This window comes from Triticum urartu, chromosome 1, assembly GCF_003073215.2.
Source record: "Triticum urartu cultivar G1812 chromosome 1, Tu2.1, whole genome shotgun sequence".
NCBI lineage: Eukaryota > Viridiplantae > Streptophyta > Magnoliopsida > Poales > Poaceae > Triticum > Triticum urartu.
The window spans coordinates 107,232,372-107,252,667 of record NC_053022.1 but is presented as its reverse complement, the minus strand read 5'-3'; the positions used below and the strand labels follow the sequence as shown (position 1 = coordinate 107,252,667).

At 44.8% G+C, this 20,296-nt stretch overlaps 2 protein-coding genes and 4 non-coding genes across 7 annotated transcripts; 1 reads left to right on the top strand and 5 right to left on the bottom strand.

Annotated features, from left to right (window-relative positions):
• The first annotated feature begins 1,351 nt into the window (after positions 1–1,351).
• Positions 1,352–6,400, top strand: LOC125550688 (probable ethylene response sensor 2). 2 transcript variants are annotated; one of them, XM_048713754.1, is made up of 6 exons: positions 1,352–1,882; positions 2,570–3,522; positions 4,393–4,761; positions 4,872–5,138; positions 5,521–5,648; positions 5,746–6,400. In XM_048713754.1, the coding sequence occupies exons 2-6, from the start codon at positions 2,617–2,619 to the stop codon at positions 5,990–5,992; spliced, it is 1,917 nt and encodes a 638-aa protein (XP_048569711.1). In that variant the 5' UTR covers positions 1,352–1,882; positions 2,570–2,616; the 3' UTR covers positions 5,993–6,400. The 2 variants fall into 2 exon arrangements, with proteins under 2 accessions (XP_048569711.1, XP_048569701.1); XM_048713744.1 differs by having other exon boundaries at positions 1,353–1,869.
• A 2,337-nt stretch (positions 6,401–8,737) lies between these two features.
• On the bottom strand, positions 8,738–11,940 carry LOC125550679 (60S ribosomal protein L18-2-like). Its single transcript, XM_048713733.1, has 5 exons — positions 11,780–11,940; positions 11,606–11,695; positions 11,209–11,337; positions 10,647–10,832; positions 8,738–9,094 (listed from the first exon to the last, which is right to left on the bottom strand). The coding sequence occupies exons 1-5, from the start codon at positions 11,780–11,782 to the stop codon at positions 8,936–8,938; spliced, it is 567 nt and encodes a 188-aa protein (XP_048569690.1). The 5' UTR covers positions 11,783–11,940; the 3' UTR covers positions 8,738–8,935.
• LOC125533270 lies at positions 9,391–9,479 on the bottom strand. Its single transcript, XR_007294200.1, has one exon. It is a non-coding gene; the product is annotated as a small nucleolar RNA SNORD29 (small nucleolar RNA).
• On the bottom strand, positions 9,732–9,820 carry LOC125533269. The gene has a single exon (XR_007294199.1). It is a non-coding gene; the product is annotated as a small nucleolar RNA SNORD29 (small nucleolar RNA).
• On the bottom strand, positions 10,254–10,325 carry LOC125533378. The gene has a single exon (XR_007294258.1). It is a non-coding gene; the product is annotated as a small nucleolar RNA snoR53Y (small nucleolar RNA).
• LOC125533379 lies at positions 11,075–11,146 on the bottom strand. The gene has a single exon (XR_007294259.1). It is a non-coding gene; the product is annotated as a small nucleolar RNA snoR53Y (small nucleolar RNA).
• Positions 11,941–20,296: the final 8,356 nt, after the last annotated feature.

Here is a 20,296-nt window from a genome sequence, read left to right as displayed (position 1 = left end):
TGGAGCCCGGCCTTCCCGTAGAGTACGAGGCCATAGCCCAGCGCGGCTTCTCCGACGAGGCCGCCCTAAAGTGGGCGCGGGACGACTACCTCCGCGACGAGATGGCCCGGCAGCGCCGATCCCTACAGGAGATAGCCGCCCGTCAGCGTGGGCGCGAGGACGAGAACGGCGTGGGGATCCTCGACAGCGACGAGGACGAGGACGCCCTCGGACCGTCCAACCCGTCGCGCGTCGGCAACCCTGGGCAGGGGAGCAACAGGGATGGCGGCCGGGGAGGCGACGACGACGGCGACGGCGGCGACCACACGCAATTCTACAGGCTCCTCAGCATGTAGAGCTTCAAGGGCGGCGGTCGGCGAGGAACGACGAGGACGGCGGCGGGTCTAGTAGTGTTTTTTTTCTTTTGTAAAATATTTTATATATGTTATGAACTCGCCGAAGTTTGATTAAATTTACGTTTTGTTTGGGTGAATGTGGGGCTGAATTTTGTTTTCTAAAAAAACGTAAGCATAAAGACTGAGAAGCATCACGCTCCTAGCGTGTGGTTAATGCGAGTACGCACCGGAGGCAGCTATTTTTAGCATCTTCTGGGGTCCACGGCTACTTCTGCACAAACACAAAAGAGAGCATGGGAAAGGCCGGTGATGGGCAGGTGCAACCCATCACACATCAGCATGCCGTACGTCCTACAGCAAAGCATCTCTCTCTGTGGTCAAGTCTGACTCCAAACGTCTGCCTCACATGACCATGCATCCATCCCAGCAGGTGCAATGCATCCAGCCTCCCCTGTCGCTTTCACCACGGATTTTTTTTCCCTTAAGAATTAGTAGTGGCAGTATTATGCAAATTAGTAGTGGTCTTCATCCTTCAGATGCACGGTTGGATTCCAGTGTTGCTGAACTGAGAAAGGCATTAGTAATGCATTTTAGTGGAGTATGAAATTATCAGTGTTGGCGATTTCAGAGACATTGATCTTTAATTAGTTGATGATACTAGTATATTTTTGCCTAGAGGAGCACCTAATCACGCCACAAAATCATCATGTGCAACTTGGCTGCTAAAAAAAGCATCAGAACGGCACGAAAGTCTTTCGCCGATTTTCTCTAATGCTAAACAAAGAAAGCCAAACTCCCTTGGAAAAATGTGCAACTTGAAACAGAATTTATGCATAAATTCGTGATAATCTTGCACAAAATCATAGTAGTATATGTTTTAAAATACGCACAAAATCCTGCATAAATCGTAGTTATATTAAACAAAGAACTCAAGAGGAAAGGCTCGATCAGTACTCCATTTTTTACCTGCAAAGTGTGGCGAAGTTCCAAGTTGCTGCCATTAACGGCGGGGTGTCGCGTCTTCGCTTTCACATCCAACAGAAACCAAAAGGGCGCTTTTTCTCTAGTCACTTGCAGCTCCGGGACATCCCCTCTAGCCCCCCTCTCTCTCTCCCCATTCCCAAGAATCCATCCATCCCGACAATCGTGGGCAGCTCCGGCACGGGAGCGCCGGGCAGCAGATCGAGTCGCCGCCCGTCTCTCCTCCCGTGTCTCAGGTCAACACGCGAGCAGCTGCTGCTTCGATTTAGAGCGAGGAGACCTCGTCGTTTTCCACCGGCGGTTGTTGGTGCGGTTCTTGGTTCCGGCGCGCTGCCGTGCTGAGATCGGCGCGGTGTCCCTGGAGTTCCTTGTGCGGCTGGGAGAGTGGCTACAAGAGCTGCCTCCGGTTTCTTGCATTTCCTGCTGCTGTTGCGGTGGGATTCTTCCTCTTACCTGCCGTGCTCGAGCTTGCCGCGTCGTCTTGGTCTGGTCAAGACAAGGCGTGCGGCGGCAGAGGAGAGCAGACAGAGAAAAGAGAGAAGCTTAAGCTGAGGTATCTTGCTGAAGTAATTTCTCAGCCTCAAGCAGTCAAGCTATTTCGTGAATTGCAAATAAAAATCTCAAGCAGTTTGATGATAACCTGCTGTAAATTGTAATACTGAATCGATTTCAATTTTGGGTTTGGTCAAGGTAGGGTTGTGTGCCATGGACTGTCAATATAATTTCTCAGCTTCACAGACCTCAGTTTAGGTTCACACAAGTAATTTAACCTTTATTTAGGCGTTCCATTCCATGTATGATGGTTCAGAGTTGGATTCAGGGTCAAAGTGCGGTGTTTAGTTTCACGGCGCCTTTGGAGCTTGTGGCTTTTAGTTTTATAGGGACTGGTAATCTTTTTCACTGGTGTCTTTGTTGGGAGGTGTAAGTTAGTGTTATTCGTTTGATGGCATTAGTTGTTTATTGGCGTAGCGCGTAGCACTGCGTTTTTATGTAAATGTGATTGCTAATCTTACAGATGCGTTCTGTCTTCTGCATGTCCTCTTGATCTTGACTGTATTTTTCATAGCTTAACCCAACTAGAGCCTGTCATATGCAAATTTGGCTGATGGATATATGGTTTGGACCACCACTACCACTCCATGCTATTAACATATTATTATAGCTGCCCTATGGAAGTTGCTCTCTTTCATGGTTTTTTGTGGAATTGTTTTTCAAATCAAGTCAAGTAAAAGTTTGATGTTATGTTTTCACAGGTCAAGTAGGAGTGCAGCTCTCCGGTAACACCTTTTGCTATTAGCAGATGGATGCATGTGATTGCATCGAACCACTTTGGCAGGCCGATGATCTCCTTGTGAAGTATCAGTACATATCTGACTTTTTCATCGCACTTGCATACTTCTCGATCCCTTTGGAGCTCATATACTTTGTCAAGAAGTCATCATTCTTCCCTTACCGATGGGTGCTCATACAGTTTGGCGCCTTCATTGTGCTTTGTGGGGCAACTCACCTGATAAACTTGTGGACTTTTGCCACTTATAGCAAGACTATAGCGGTGGTAATGACAGTGGCGAAAGCTGCGACAGCAGTGGTTTCATGCATAACGGCATTGATGCTTGTGCACATAATTCCTGATTTGTTGAGCGTGAAGTTGCGAGAGAGGTATCTGAAGGATAAGGCTGAAGAGCTTGACAAAGAGATGGGGATTATAAGAACACAGGAGGAGACAGGCAGACATGTCCACATGCTCACACATGAGATAAGGAGCACGCTTGACAGGCACACTATTTTGAGAACTACGCTTGTTGAGTTGGGAAGGACTCTTGGGTTAGCTGAATGTGCCCTGTGGATGCCATCCCGCTCTGGAACAGCCCTTCACCTGTCCCATACAATCCATAACAGCGCTCCTATTGGCTTAGTTGTTCCTATAAATCTTCCGGTTGTTTCAAAGGTTTTTAATAGTAATCGTGCAGAAAGCATTCCACATACTTCCCCATTGGCTTCAATAAAGGCAGACACAAGCAGGTACGCGCCACCAGAGGTCGTAGCTGTCCGAGTTCCACTGCTGCACCTTACAAATTTCGAAATAAATGATTGGCCTGAGCTATCTGCAAAAAGCTTCGCAGTAATGGTTTTGATGCTGCCTCCAGACAGTGCAAGAAAATGGCGTACCCATGAACTAGAGCTTGTTGAAGTTGTTGCTGATCAGGTAGTTGTTGATTTTATTTCTGTTCATTTTTTTATATATGTAATCTGTAATCACTGGTGTGGTTGTCTGGTAACCTATGTCTGGCCTCTGATATTATCAGCTTTAGAATCCTACTATAGGGCTGCATTTGTATATTTCTTTGGCCTGCTCTGTGCGAGTTTTCTTATTAGTCAAGTCAATGGATAAATCATAAATGTGTATGCTTTGTGTGTGAATAAGAGTTTTGAAGAGAATTGAGTTAACCTAGTAAATCATTTTATTATGGTTTGAAGTGTGAAACTATTTTTTCTTGAAAATCATATTTTTTTTAGTTTCCCTTCTGCCCTATCTATCTTCCTTTTCCCTAATATGATATTGCTTGCGAGTAATTGGTTTATATCCTGACAAGCTCTGTGAAAGTCATTCAGCACTTGTATGCATCCTTGATTTAATTATTGGAAGTATGCATGCCGTCATCATTGATACTTTTGTTTCCTTGTTAAAGAAATGTTTCAGGTTAACCAGCTAAGTGTTGTTCCTGATTGTGTATCATGCTACACTTCCTATATGCCCTCCTCCAAGTTTAGTTATTAGTTTCTTCCTGGCACTAATGATTTTTTCTTCTGATTCCATTGTGTTTGTGACTTTGTGTGGTATGTCCTTGAGTTGTTCTCAGCGTTTTGTCAGTTTACTTGGGTTACAACTATTATAAAGTCTTATTATCAATGCTTAATGTTTAGCATTTTCTGTTAGCATTTAGCCTATAATGCTGCTCTTAGATGGATAATTTTGCATTTAATTATTTCTTTATGAAGTAGACTGCACTACACTTCATGCCTGCAGATATTGTAAAAAAAACATGACCACGTTCGCTCATTTTTCTTATTTTAGGTGGCAGTTGCACTGTCTCATGCTGCCATTTTGGAAGAGTCCATGAGGGCCCGTGATCTACTAATGGAGCAGAATATTGCCCTTGATGCAGCACGTCGAGAGGCAGAAATGGCTATATGTGCTCGTAATGATTTTCTTGCTGTGATGAACCATGAAATGCGTACTCCTATGAAAGCCATTGTTTCTTTATCCTCCCTCCTTCTGGAAACAACTCTTACGGCTGAACAACGCCTGATGATTGAGACTATACTAAAGAGTAGCGATTTTCTAGTCACTTTGACCAACGATGTTTTAGATATTTCCAAGCTTGGGAATGGGAGTCTTGAGCTGGACATTGCACCTTTCAACCTGCATGCTGCCTTTACGGATGTAAGTGCCCTGACAGCAGTTTTAATATTTCGACTTTGCTACTATGTTGCCTAAAAGGAGGGGAAAATATACAGTTGGATTTGAGGTCAACTCACTAGTTCATCTTGTAGGTGGTTAATTTGATTAAGCCAGTGGCTGCATGCAAAAGGCTCTCGGTAATGGTTTCCTTGGCTCCAGAGTTGCCTTCCTGTGCAATTGGTGATCGCAAGCGATTGATGCAGATAATGCTAAATGTTGCTGGCAACTCCATTAAGTTCACAAAGGAGGGTCACATTTCAATTGCAGCTTCCATAGCCAGGCCAGATTCATTGAGGGACCCATATGCTTCTAACTTACATCCAGTTCCCTCTGATGGGTCTTTCTACTTGGTTGTTCAGGTTTGCCTATGAACATCCACTCCTTTTCTCTTAACTCCTCCATATGCCGAAAGTTGCCACAGACGCATAATACATAACACCATAACTTTCTAATGATGCTTGCCAATGCTCGCCAAGTTAATGCAGTGGTACTCGTAAATGTAGACATTAGCATTCCAAAGAGACCTCGATTGAGGTCTTCAAAGTGATAGATAACCTGAAGAGAAAAAGAATGATTTGCATTTTCTACAGTAATTGGTAAACATACCATAAAGATTATTTTAGATCGCTTGTGGCTGCCCATAGAAGACGTACAAACTAATTAAGGAGCAAAAACAGGGGACAAGCGGTAGGGCTAATAACTTAATGTTAGCAGAAGTTCTGATGTCATATTCTCCTGTAGGTAAAAGACACCGGCTGTGGAATCGGACCAGAGGATATGGCTCACACCTTCAGAAAATTCGCACACGGTGAGAATGCAACAACGAAATTGCACAACGGCAACGGGTTGGGTCTGGCCCTCTCCAGAAGGTATATCAAGAGGGCATTTCTGCACATTCCTTTTTCCCCCCTGAAACTCTCTGATCTCTGTGCTGACCGATGTCTCTACACTCTCTGGTTCCATCAGATTTGTTGGCCTGATGCAAGGGAACATCTGGCTCGACAGTGAAGGTGTAGGGAAGGGATGTACCGCCACGTTCTTTGTGAAACTCGGCACGCCCAAGAAACCAAATGCAAATGCAAATCCCCGAAGAATGATGGCGCCTCTACAACCAAGCAAAGGTGCTGGAGGCCCCGGCGCTGATGCTCTTAGTATATCCATACGAGATGGCGATTCACGGATTCCTAGGGCCCGCTACCAGTCGATCGCGTGAGAAGCAGAAACGTCGCCGAACGCATGCAGGCGGGCAAAGCTCGACTGATGGGAGGCGGGTCGCAGGCCCGATTTTGTGACCGAAATCGGTACGCTCCATTTGAAGAGCGGGTGTCGTTAACGTGTTATGCTGGTGTAGGATAGTTTTCCTACTGAGTTGAGTTGTGGGGGCGATTGGGTCAGTCTGAGATAGTGACTCGGCCTTATTGGCGGCATGGTGGCGAGGAGAGCAGTGTTTGTGCTGTGCATGAGGGTATTGTTAGGGAGGCAAAAGCTGATACAGTACTAGTACATACAGACAATAGGCACTGCGGCGAGATCCTGTGAAGAGTCGGTGAGCTGCAGGTGTAATTCATGAACATGAACTTGAAAGCATTCATCGGATGAATGTGGCGTATTGGCGTGTTTACACAGATGGTTGCAGTTTGTGCCGGTTGCATTTTCACGATTAATTCAACGGGGACGCTAGGGGTCGGTCGTGCAGAGGATGTGCTAGTTTTTTCATTAAATAGTTTTCATTGCCAGGAAGCTGCTTTTTTAGAGTGAAAACCACCCGGCCATCCTCCTAAGTTTTTTAACTCACTCTCTAAAAAAGGATTTTAACTCCCTAAATTTTGAGTTCACTCTCAAATTGAGCATTTTCTGCTAAAAAAATACTACTCGCTTCAATCCATATTAAGTTGCTAATTTAGGGCATGCGTGTACTAAATCAGCGACATTAATATGGATTGGAGTGAGTGGTATATTTTTTAGGGTGTTGACATCACTTAGCCCTTCCACTATTCTGCTGCCCAAAGAGCAAAATTTTGGCGCCTAGACATTTCCCACTCAACCGCCTCCAGTTGCCGCCGCTCAATGTTCACTCTCCCTCCCCCCACCCCCCAGCTTCGATGTTCAATTATAGGTGATGAGATTTCGCACATCTCTATTGTAGTGGGGAACCGAACCCAATGGCTTGTGGGCCTTCATGTCAACGTTGGATGATTCAAAACACATTATAAGGCTCGATGGAGGATGAATGCCGCGAAGTGTCAAGTGCAAGTGAGTGGAGGAGATCGGTCCATATCAGCAACAAGAGGCTAACATGATCAGTGAACTGGTGTCAATGAAGATGAAGCTTTCTTATATTCTTGGATGAACATAGCTCTTGACACCACGGTCGGTGCTGATCAAACTAAGGAAACCTTTTGGAAGAGAGTTGAGGAATACTATGTACGCCATGTCCCCACTCACTCGAACCGGACAAAATACTCTCTCGCCCACAATATTCTCCCTTTTGGAAGTGAATGTCATCCAAGATTGTTGCAAACGGTGGTTAGGTTGAGTCAAACAAGTGCCACTTAATGAGTATGACATCTACACCCAAAAGCTATACAAGCATATGAACAAAAGAAATAGGAACAAGGCATTCACTCTGCCCATTGTTTCATAAAGCTCAAGGCAAAATGAGAAGTGGGCGAGAAAACTGAAACAACATCGAGGAGGTCAAGATTGAGCATCTCCGACTCCATAGATATTGAAGATGAAGGTGATGTGTTTTTTTGAGGAGAAGCCTCACTCCTAGATCTCGCACGGATGAGAGAGAGCAAGAAAAATGGTGGAGCGTGTGCATATACTCCCTCTATAACATTTTATAAGACATTTTTAGAGTCCATGCCGGTGTAAAAAACGTTTTATATTACGTTACGGAGGGAGTAATAAAGAATTCAATGCAATAATCGGGACAAAGGAGAAATTATCAGCCGAGCATAAATCATGAGAAGACGTTGAGGTGGATGGAACTCAAAGAGATTGAGGGTGCAGTGAACATGGAAGACACGCGCGGCTTGATGAAGGTTGAGAGGAACGCATGTGCAGAGGAGCATAGGCTTGCCTCTGAATAGTCGACTCTCTCCATTTAACTTTTTCGTGGAAATATGGCTAATATGGCTTTCAAATTAAGTAGGCCTCCCAAAAGGGAACAGAGGCATTCAAACGTTTCCTCATGCCTGACAGACATTGGTCCTCGAGTGCAAAGGTGGAAGGGGGCTTGACTGCTATGCTAGACTCACCCGTCGAGCAGACACAAAAGTCAGGTCGCTTCCCTCTGCTAGGATCCTGAGGGTTGGCCCTATCAAGGCCGAAGTGGAAATGGAAAGAGCAAGAGCAAAGGATATATTGAAGATCACTCATGGACAAGATGTTGGATCGCCGGTTGCCACCCTCTGTGTACCCTGGTTGTAGTGGCGGTGAGGTGCTATGTGGGATCGGGTGGCTTTTGATGAACACACGTGGTGACTTTTGACGCTAGCTGATGATTTTCTTTGAACTGGCAGGTGGTTTGTATTTGAATGTTATTCAATTTTATGTATTTAAAATGTCAGCCCAATGATTTACATGTCATTCAAAAGTTTAAATTGTTTGTAAAACATACGAGACAAGCTTCATGTATGGAAATGGTTAGGAGAAATAGCAAAGAGAACAGCACAAGTTTAATGAAAGGAATCGGCACATAGAAACTTAAATCCACAAATTTGAAGTGAAGTTTGAGAGGGCGGTCTAGTTCATCACAGTTCATTATGAAGTTTGAGAGGGCGGTCTAGTTCTTCACAGTTCATTAGCATTTCTCAGAATCAAGTTGCATTTAACAAGTTTAAATGCCCTACAGAATTATATGTTGCTAAGCAACAGATGGGTACAAAGTTAACACAATGATACTGCAAACTGGAGCGCACATAGACACATTCACCAGTGGACATTGTCAACAGAAAAGCAACAAAACATGGTCTTCAAGCTCAAAAATTCAAAACAGATGACAGCGATAAGGATCTTCCAAAATATCATTCGAACACTGGGGCGATAGATTGTGCTACTCTCAGTACAAAGTACTTTACTAATTACTGTCAATTGCTCAAACAGAACACCAGTCGCTCCCCGCAAACAGCGACTACACAGAAAGGGCGACTTACACCTTGAAGCCACGGCTGTTCCTCCTACCACGAGCCTTCTCAAACTTCCTACCCTTGGAGCGCACATAGGGCTTGGTGTGGCTGTGCGGCACACCAGGCGCCTTGCCGAAGTGCCTCACCGCCTCACGGGCATTCTTGGGTCCCCTCAATAGGATCTGCAGATGCACACATTTGCAAACATAAGACTGAATTCCCCACAACTGGAAGCACTAACAAGAAAAATAGCTGAATGGGTTTCTCCAGTTATTAAATAGTGGGGGTGATCATGTTCTCAAACTAGTCTGCTCAGATATAACTATAACGCTTGATTCATATCACAAAGGACCCACAGAGGGAAGTTTTCATAGAGCTGGGATTATAGTGTATCATCCCTCCAGTAGTAACAATCTAGCTGTGCTTATTTTGCCAAAGATAATAGGTTGTAATGAAATAATAATTAGAAAAATGTGAGTGGGCTCAGATACAAAAGAGAAGTTCATATCATGACTCCCCACAAAGGGAAGTTTCATAATGAGCTGGGTAATAGTATCATCATTGCAAAAATAATCAAGACAAAATGCTAGCACTAAACATTTGCATAAGAAAGAATACAAAAAGAATTCAATGCCCTTTTCAAGTAAAGCAGAAAATAGCAGATAGTATGCTCAGATAGAACTATAACGTTTAATTGAGATCAAACAACCCACAGAGGGAAGTATTCATAGAGCTGGGATTATAGTGTATCATCATTGCAAGTCAAAACAATAGGCAATAATGAAATGCAATGAAGAGATCATAAAAAAGAATGTTGAGAATGCTCAGATACAAAAGAGAAGTTCATATCACGACTACCCACAAAGGGAGGTCTCATAATGAGCTGGGTAATAGTATCATCATTGCAAAAATAATCAAGACAAAATGCTAGCACTAAACATTTGCATAAGCAAAAATAATAGAAACAAATTAGTTACTGTTCTGAAGTAAAAAGGTAAACAACAGGTAGTTTGCTCAGATAGAACTATAACATTTAGTTGAGATCAGACAACCCACAGAGGGAAGTACTCATAGAGCTGGGATTATAGTGTATCATCATTGGAAGTCAAAAAACATTTACAATGAGAGTAATACCTTATGCCAACATGTCAAGAGCTCAGATACAATGGAAAAAAGTACATATCACGACAACCCACAGAGGGAAGTCTCATAATGAGCTGGGTAAAGTGTATCATCATCGCAAAATTCAGAACAGGATGCAATTGCACAAATTTGAAAAGGGAACAAATAAAATGAAAAATTCAATGTTTCTGGAAGTCAAAACAGCAGAACTAGGTAAATGGTTCCCTCAGTAAAAATATATTGCTCGTCAGATAATTTCAGTATTAGCATGGTTAAAGCATCACTGGGAACCTCAAAAAGATCAAAACCAAAAGAATACATTCAAATACAAATGAAGTTCCAGGAATGGCAGACAAGTTCACTATCACCATCACACTCAATCCTAAACATCAGTTTAACAATTTAGCCTCTCTGAAGAAAATTGATAACTGATGAGCAGGGTAATAATATAATGGTACTCTACAGAACACTTGATCAATACAGCCACAGCAAATCCATAAACATAATATAATGGCATCACTTCCTAAGAGCTTATAATATAGTTAAAAGAGCTAACCATAGCAATGGCAAGTGCATATACAAATCAAAAGATCAGGGAGACTAAAAGATTACCGTGTTCTCCCCAGTTGGAGCACGGAGTGCAAGCTGGTCAAAAGTGAGGCACTCCCCACCAGCATTGACAATCCTTGCCCTCGCTGTCTCTGTGAACCTCAGAGCGGTAACCTTCATTGCTGGGACCTCTTGGATCCGCATGTCATCTGTGATTGTACCAACAACCACAGCAATGTTCTTCTCCTCCTGTCAATATACAGTTTAAATATGAGCAACAGTACGTTGGGTTACCAAAAGCAGAACACTACATAGACCTAGACTGATGGGCATTAAGTTGGTTTCATAGACTAGATGGTTTGCATCATACCCACCATGTGAGAAACTAAATTTGTGCATTAAGTTGGAGGAAATGCACAAATTTAAACAGGGGGGAAATAAAATTAAGAATTTAGTGTTTTTGGAAGTCAAAAAAGCAGCACTAAGTAGATGGTTCCCTCATTAATAATACATTGCTCGTCAGATGGTATAAGTATTAGCATGATTAATGCATCATTGGGAACCTTACCACTAGATTACAAGCAAAAGACGGTAATGTCTCTAGGCAAAGTATGGGTGCGCATACCTTTCCCTTCATGAAGTTGGAGAGGCGGCGCATGGAGAGCGGCGGGCGGTTGGTCTTGCTCATGAAGAGCCTCTTGAGGATGACGGCGTTGAACTTGCTCTTGGTCCTCCTCACCAGGAAACGGTAGAGCTGCACTCCAGAGAGCAACAATACAATCACAATCCAGAAGCACACGACACATACAAAAAAGCCGATCTGGTCTTATGGAATACTAGACTATACAGCGCTGCATCCAACGAGAAATGGCGGCCAACCTAGGTAGATGGAAATACAGCTAAACTAACAATCACAGACGCGGCTAGAGCTAATCGAATCACGAAACATGCCGTGCGGATGACATCTTAAACAGGGAAGTGGATCATCGGATGACGTAAGCGTGGGGTTCGCGCGTGGATACCTTGACGAGGAGCTTGAGGTAGACATCGTTGGACTTGGGCGCGACGCGCTTGGTCCTCTTGTTCCTCCCGCCGGCAACGAGGTCGATACCCTGAGCAGCGCAGCAGCGTTAGCGCACGCGGCCTAGAGAAAACACTGAAGGATCTGGATGGGGAGCGGGGGCTGGGAAGCTCACCATGGCTGCTTCTGCGGCGGCGGCGGTAGGGTTTCTCGCGGGGTCGCGCTGCGGCTGCTGCTTCTTACCTCGTCCGCCTCCGGCTCGGGAAGGAGAGTGGCGGCGCGTGGATGGGACGCTATATAGGGAGCGGAGGGAGAGGCGTGGAGATGGTGTTTAGGGTTTTGATGGCTCGTTTGGGCTTTTGGGCTAAGCTGTGGGCCTGGTGATCCCGACGAATGAGGCACTGCTGTTGTGTGGTGGGCTTTTTTCTGTTGGGTGACTCATCATGTCCGGGCCTTCTCGAGAAACTCTGTACTCATGTCTGGGCTTTCCGGCGAATTCAATGTCCTTCTCTATTTATTTTTACTTTGCCTAAAAAGAATAGTTTTGCTAATTGTAGGTGCGTTGCAACGGTGCACACATATTCTAGGCATTCTAGACCGTGTTTGGTTACATGCATTATTTTTTGGCACCTTACATGCACTAAGCTAATGCAGGACAAATCATGTTATTCACATGGTTTGGTAGCCTGCATTGCATTAGTGGACTTAGGAATGCTGTTTGGTAGCCTGTATTTATGTTTCAGGGGATGAGCACATGTGAACCACGGCTATTTGATTTTGTGTACACGTAGTTGCTCTGCTCACCGCTTTTAAATATGATGACCTTATCACCCAAATGCAACACACTTCACAGCAAACATCGCATATTTAGATACATTAAAACTGAACACTAATCAAGCTTTCTCAGGCCATCAGCGTGTTGACCATCGGATCTACAATTCTCAGCATTTCTAGCAGTTGGATGCAACTTCAATCCTACTGAGAGCGCTACACATATTGGGCAGATGCTCCCTAAACAAAATTGGAGGTCGTCCAATACTCATGCGTGGGCTGCTCCTGGGCTTAATATGCATGGGCCGCTATTCCCAAAACAAAATCAAAGTCCTCTCGTTTCTTTACGACGACCTTGACCTCGACCTCCCGCCTCTCTCGTTAGACTCCCACTCCCGATCTCTCCTCTCTCGCCCACAACACACGTTCCGCCGCCACCGCTATCCTTCCCTTTGGCTCGCAGCTCCTCGTGCCTCAGTCCTCGGTCGCCCTCTCCTTTTCCTATCTTCTCTCATGACGGCGACGAGCTCTACCTCAGGCTGGTTGTGGCACCACACCACGGGAGCCAGTACCTGATTTTTCCTACACATCATCTGGAGTCCTTGGGAGTGCTGCCGTCAGATCCAACCTCGCTCGAGCACCCGGTCAGATGTATGTTGCTGGACAGGTTCCTTTGTTTGCACCAAGTTTAATCTACATCTAATAACTTGTTTATATGTGGATGGCAACAGAAGATGATCAATGGCTTTCAAGAAATCTGAACCTGAAGTTGTCAAACTTGAGTGCAATCTTATTCTTGTTTCCTTTTGTAGTTTAGGACTGAAAATGACTAGGAGGCAACTGAATGTGCTTACATTTTCAGAGCAGCCGTTGTCAGGTCTTATCATAGTGTCAATCGACAGTGAGCACTTGCGCGTGGGAAATCTTCAAGTTCTGTTGAGTTCATGTGATTTCTTACCCAACTCACCCCTGCAGAAACGCCCTGGACTAATTGCATAACTGTTTTTGTTTTAGAGGTGGCACCAGACAAGAGGTTGTTCATCTTATCATAAAGTGCCACAAGAATTACAACCCAACAGAAACTGAATTTGTTTCCCATTTACCCAAATTGAAATTATACTGCAGCAACTTCTCCGAGGTATACAAATAATTTCCCCTCACAAAAACCTTGCTTAATCTATCAATCTCAGGTTGTCAACGTGTTCAACCATTCTATCTAAACTTCTATATGTTGCTAGCCCTTGGATATACTCCCTCCATCCCATAATATAGGTCCTTTTAGAGATTCCAATATGGACTACATACGGAGTAAATGAATGAATGTATGCTCTACCATACATCTATATACATTCGCATCCAATCCTTATTGAAATATCTAAAAAGACTTATATTTAGAAATGGAGAGAGTACTTCCAATCCCGTGTGGGCTTTGGTGCTGAACACCAAGTGCTATACAAGCTGGGCCGATGCTCACATAACAAAATCCGCAGTCTGTTATTTAGGCGTATGAGTCGACTGTTCCATGTATGCCTCGCTGGCCTGGCATGCCTTTTCCATTCGATACAGGCGAGAGGGTCACCGCATGAGCAGCGATTAGTCGCCGGAAATCAAGGAGGTAAATAACCGATGTTAAAAGATTTTAATGGCAACTGATCGACGTGAGCCACTTGCTGGCGACGGATAATTGCAGGCACATCCATTGGTGCTCTTTATTTACTCCACACGCGTCCATATAGTCTCATCTGACCTATTGTCCCTTCTCATGCAGAGCTCTCAGATCGACAGATGAAGGTACAAGATGGCGTCCATTCAACAAGGGTGGTAGTTCGATCCATGGCGCCACTGCACATTCAGCTCCATCTCCATCCATCTTGGCTGGCGATTGATAACCCACAAGTATAGGAGATCAATTGTAGGCTCTTTCGATAAGTAAGAGTGTCGAACCCAACGAGGAGCTAAAGGTAGAACAAATATTCACTCAAGTTCTATCGACCACCGATACAACTCTACGCACACTTAACGTTCATTTTACCTAGAACAAGTAACTAGAAGTACTTTGTAGGTGTAACGGGATAGGTTTGCAAGAATATAAAGAGCACGTAAATAAAAACTAGGGGCTGTTTTAGGTAAAGAAGCAATAAAGTTAGTATAGCGAGTGTGAAAAAGTGGTGGTAGACGTTGCGAAATTGTCCATAAGCAATTGACTACTTTACTAGACCGATAGCAAGTTTTATGTGGGAGAGGCCACTACTAGCATGTCATCCCTGACTTGGAATTCTATGCACTTATGATTGGAACTATTAGCAAGCATCCGCAACTACTAACGTTCATTAAGGTAGAACCCAACCATAGCATTAAGATATATTGGCCCCCCTTCAATCATGTATGCATCAATTTCTATGCTAGGTTGAAGCTTCTGTCACTCTTGCCCTCCAATACATAGTCCTATCAACATACAACTAACCCTATGGTGTGATCCACGCGCGCGCTCATATGATGGGCACCAAAGGACAGCAACATAACCACAAGCAAATTAAACCAATCATAGCAATTCACCAATTACCGATAGGACAACGAAAATCTACTCAGACATCATAGGATGGCAACACATCATTGGATAATAATATGAAGCATAAAGCACCATGTTCAAGTAGAGGGTACAACAGGTTGCGGGAGAGTGGACCGCTATAGATAGATGGGGGAGGTGATGAAGATGTTGGTGAAGATGACGGAGGTGTTGGTGTAGATTGCCGTCACACGATGATGGCCCCGACGGCGTTCCGGCGCCACCGGGAGAGAGGGGGAGAGGGCCCCCCTTCTTCTTCTTCGTCTTCCTTGACCTTCTCCCTAGATGGGAGAAGGGTTTACCCCCTGGTCCATGTCTTCCATGGTGGCGGAGGGGCGAGAGCCCTTCCGAGATTGGATCTGTCTCTGTCTCTGTCTGTTTCTGCGTTCCAGATTCTAGCCTTTCCCCGTTTCTTATATTCCCAGAGATCCGTAACTCCGATTGGGCTGAAATTTTAACACGATTTGTATCCGGATATTGGATTTCCTGCGGCGAAAGGAGGGCACCAACCGCCTTATGGGGTGGCCACAAGGGTTAGGGGCGCCCCCCTGGGGCGCGCCCCCCGCCTCGTGGCCCCCTCGGGCATCGTCTCGCGTTGATTCTTCTTCCCAAAAATCACATATATTCCAAAAAAATCTTCATAAGTTTTTATCCTGTTTGGACTTTGTTTGATATGGATTTTCTGTGAAACAAAAAACATGCAACAAACAGGAACTGACACTGGGCACTGGATCGATATGTTAGTCCCAAAAATAGTATAAAAAGTTGCCAAAATTATATGAAAGTTGTATAATATTGTCATGGAACAATAAAAAATTATAGATACGACGGAGACGTATCAGCATCCCCAAGATTAATTCTTGCTCGTCCTCGAGTAGGTAAATGATAAAAAAGATAATTTTTCATGTGGAATGCTACCTAGCATAATCTTGATCATGTAATCTAATCATGGCATGAACATTAAGACACGAGTGATCAAAGCAATAGTCTACCATTTGACATTAAGACAATAATACTTCAAGCATACTAATAAAGCAATCATGTCTTTTCAAAATAACATGGCCAAAGAAAGTTATCCCTACAAAATAATATGGTCTGGCTATGCTCCATCTTCATCACACAAAATACTCAAATCATGCACAACCCCGATGACAAGCCAATCAATTGTTTCATACTTTTGATGTTCTCAAACCTTTTCAACTTTCACATAATACATGAGCGTGAGCCATGGATATAGCACTATAGGTAGAATAGAATATGATGATGGAGGTTGTGTGGAGAAGACAAAAAGGAAGAAAGTCTCACATCGACGCGGCTAATCAATGGGCTATGGAGATGCCCATCAATTGATGTCAATGTGAGGAGTAGGGATTGCCATGCAACGGATGCACTAGGGCTATAAGTGTATGAAAGTTCAAACTGAAAACTAAGTGGGTGTGCATCCAACTTGCTTGCTCATGAAGACCCCAGGCATTTGAGGAAGCCCATCATCGGAATATACAAGCCAAGTTCTATAATGAAAAATTCCCACTTGTATATGAAAGTGATAACTCAAGAGACTCTCTATATGAAGAACATGGTGCTACTCTGAAGCACAAGTGTGGTAAAAGGATAGTAACATTGTCCCTTCTCTCTTTTCTCTCATTTTTTCTTTTTTTTGTTTGGTGGGCTTCTTCGGCCTCTTTTATTTTTTTGTGGGCTTCTTTGGCTTCTTTTATTTTTTTTGTAAAGTCCGGAGACTCATCCCAACTTGTGAGGGAATCATGGGACAATGCTCTAATAATGATGATCATCACACTTTTATTTACTTACAACTCAATACTACAACTCGATACTAGAACAAAATATGACTCTATATGAATGCCTCCGGCGGCGTACCAGGATGTGCAATGATCTAGCATAGCAAAGATATCAAAAAACGGACGAGCCATGAAAACATCATGCTAGCTATCTTACAATCATGCAAAGCAATATGACAATGAATGCTCAAGTCATGTATATGATGATGATGAAAGTTGCATGGCAATATATCTCGGCATGGCTATGGAAATGCCACAATAGGTAGGTATGGTGGCTGCTTTGAGGAAGATATAAGAAGGCTTATGTGTGATAGAGCGTATTGTATCACGGGGTTTGGATGCGCCAGCGAAGTTTGCACCAACTCTCAAGGTGAGAAAGGGCAATGCACGGTACCGAAGAGGCCAACAAAGATGGAAGGGTGAGAGTGCGTATAATCCACGGACTCAACATTAGACATAAAGAACTCATATACTTATTGCAAAAGTCTATTAGCTATTGAAACAAAGTACTACGCGCATGCTCCTAGGGGGTAGATTGGTAGGAAAAGACCATCGCTCATCCCCGACCGCCACTCATATGGAAGACAATCAATAAATACCACATGCTCCAACTTCGTTACATAACGGTTCACCATATGTGCATGCTACGGGAATCGCAAACTTTGAAAGGATCGATATAGTTGACTAGAGGGGGGGTGAATAGGCAACTAACAATTTCTAACTTTTCTTTACCAATTTAAACTTTGCATCAAAGTAGGTTGTCTAGATATGCAACTAGGTGAGCAACCTATATGATGTGAACACAATAAGCACACACGCAAAGCAAGGGATATAAAACAAATAAGCTTGCACAAGTAAAGGTATGAGATAACCAAGAGTGGAGCCGGCGAAGACAAGGATGTGTTACCGAAGTTCCTTCCTTTCGAGGGGAAGTACGTCTCCGTTGGAGCGGTGTGGAGGCACAATGCTCCCCAAGTAGCCACTAGGGCCACCGTATTCCCCTCACGCCCTCAAACAATGCAAGATGTCGTGATCCCACTATTGGTGCCCTTGAAGGCGGCGACCGGACCTTTACAAAGAAGGTTGGGGCTCTCTCCACAACTGAATTGGAGGCTACCAACGAAACCACGGAGCTTCACCACAATGGAATATGGCTCCGAGGTGACCTCAACCGTCTAGGCTGCTCAAACACCCAAGAGTAACAAAATCCATAGAAGAAAGTATGGGGAAGCAAATATCCTTTGGTGGAAGTGTAGATCTTGGTCTCCTCCTTCAATCCCTAGCAACTCAACAAGTTTGAGTGGCTAGGGAGAGAGATTGGGCAAGAGAGCTTGAGTGGCATTAATGGCGGAGTGAGAGAGGTAAGTGGTAGCTGTGGTAGGTGGAAGAACCACCCTTATATAGCAAACCCTAAATCCAGCCGTTACTATGAATTTTGTACTGCAGCGGTACAACCGGTCCTTGCCCCGGTACAACTGGGCCTCATAGTTTACCAGCAGAACCCTATCAGGCGGTACAACCGGGCGAGCAGGCAGTAGTACCGGTCTATGAGAACAACCGGAACAACCGCCCAGCCACCGCTCAACCACCGCATTGAAATAGTAGGGAGTCACCCCTGAGTGCAGTAATTGAGCGGTACACGACCGGTGCAACCTCCTGGCCTTGGGCGCTTGAGCGGCTAAGTCCCAAGCGGTAGAACCGCTCGGGGCACCGGTAGTACCGGCGTGCGGGGCACAACCGGACCAACCGGGCCACCACCGCCCAAGTACCGCATCAAAACAGAGGTATGACCGGTTGTTGAGCGGTACTTGGCCGGAACAACCACCGCAGTCATTGAGGAGCAAGGTGGCGGTACCACCGCCCGGGAGCAGCGGTACAACCGCTCGAACAAGACTGGGTAAGCGCCATGGGCCAGTGGTACAACCGCTCGTGTGAGCGGTACAACCGCTGGGAAGGCACAGCAAGAGGCGGGAGAGAAGGGAAGCTCTTTCTCTCAACAAAAGGAAGGCAAGAGAGGGGTGTGGCAAGAGTGTACGTGAAAAGATTCCCCAACACCTTCTAATGTGGATTCCTTCTTGATGGTATGGGTCCCTACGACCAAAGAGATAAAAACGTAGAAAATCCCGTCTTCGATCTTTTCCTTCCAGAGAGAATAGCTAAGCGATGTACGTCTAATCACCGAGAATCTGAAGCACTTAGCACACGATTAGACCAACAAAGGGTTGTCATCATCATCCAAAACACAAAGTAGAAATGCCTTACAATCTCCCCCTTTTTGGTGGATGATGACAACAACACGATCTGCAAGAGAGAAGTCTAGAAAATATAGACGGGACTCCCCCTAGATGTGTGCCCCAATTTGAGATTGCTATTGGCGTGCAAGAACACACATTAAGGACAAGACTCCCCCTAGATTTCATAGCCTCACCAGTCCTACTAGACATGCGAAGATAAGCATTAAGCACATAACAAGAAGGTAAGGACTATAACAGACAAAACAATAATATTAACGACAGTAATGATAGAGAGATAAGCGCATGTCTCACACCATGCAAGGAGAGATAAACAACAAGGTCCACAAACTAAAGTTCCACACGACACGAACGAACAAACCACAAGAACACAAATCCAAGCAAAGCAAATCAAGTCACATGCAAATCCCAAGACCTGAACTCTCTCCCCCTTTGGCATCAAGACACCAAAAAGGAAACGAGTGAAGCTAACGCCCCAGAGCTCAGTCATCCTCCTCTGACTCCTCGGTAGCATCTGGATCCTCCTCATCATCAGACTCGGCATCTTCGTCCTGATCTGTGTCCTCCATGACGTCATCATCAGCAGCAAAGGAGGTGGAGGGCTGGTGAGGAGCCTCATCATCAGACCACGTGCTGTGCGTAGAGATCCATCGCTCCTCCGGTGTGATGCTCTTCTTAGAACCACTCTGAACATGCATGTTGAGGTGCTTCATCATCGCAATCTGATGACGTCGGACATGCTTCTCATTGACATGAGCCTCATACAGCCTCTTCTTCTGAATGTCAGTCTGGAGGCAGAAAGTCTTCTTCACCTTGGTCGTGAGCTTGGCCACCCAAGAGGGCTTGGCCCATGGCTCCATCTCAAAGTCCTCATCATCAAGAATGGCATAGACATCCTCAGGAGCATTAGCAGGAAAGCGAGGCTCGGCATGCTTCTTTTTCTTGAGTAGCTTGACCTCATGAACAGTGAGATTATCAAGAGAAGTGAGAAGCTCTCCAGGACGGCAAACAACCCAAACTGAGTTCAGAAAGCACATGACAAACGGAGCATAAATAGGTACCTTTTTGTAGATGACCATGTTGTACATCTCGTGCCACAGCCAGTTGGACACATCAAACGTTTCACCAGAGCCCACCTTGGTCTTCATAGAAACCATCAAGACAACAAGATAGCCATGAATTTCATCTTGATTGCCCACCTTGGGCAGAAGCACATTGCGGAACACATGATGCATGATGTCAAAGACCTTCTCAAGATCCTTGGACTCTCCAAGAATACCACGGCCCCGAATGTACAGAGGGGC

Excerpts from the sequence above, each read along its gene's own strand:
- LOC125550688 (XM_048713754.1), top strand. The coding sequence starts at position 2,617 with ATGGATGCATGTGATTGCATCGAACCACTTTGGCAGGCCGATGATCTC. Across the intron at positions 4,762-4,871 it reads TGCATGCTGCCTTTACGGAT|GTGGTTAATTTGATTAAGCC; the intron begins GTAAGTGCCCTG and ends TTCATCTTGTAG. Across the intron at positions 5,649-5,745 it reads GGTCTGGCCCTCTCCAGAAG|ATTTGTTGGCCTGATGCAAG; the intron begins GTATATCAAGAG and ends TGGTTCCATCAG.
- LOC125550679 (XM_048713733.1), bottom strand. Across the intron at positions 10,833-11,208 it reads CCAACTTCATGAAGGGAAAG|GAGGAGAAGAACATTGCTGT; the intron begins GTATGCGCACCC and ends GTATATTGACAG. Across the intron at positions 9,095-10,646 it reads CTCCAACTGGGGAGAACACG|ATCCTATTGAGGGGACCCAA; the intron begins GTAATCTTTTAG and ends GTGCATCTGCAG.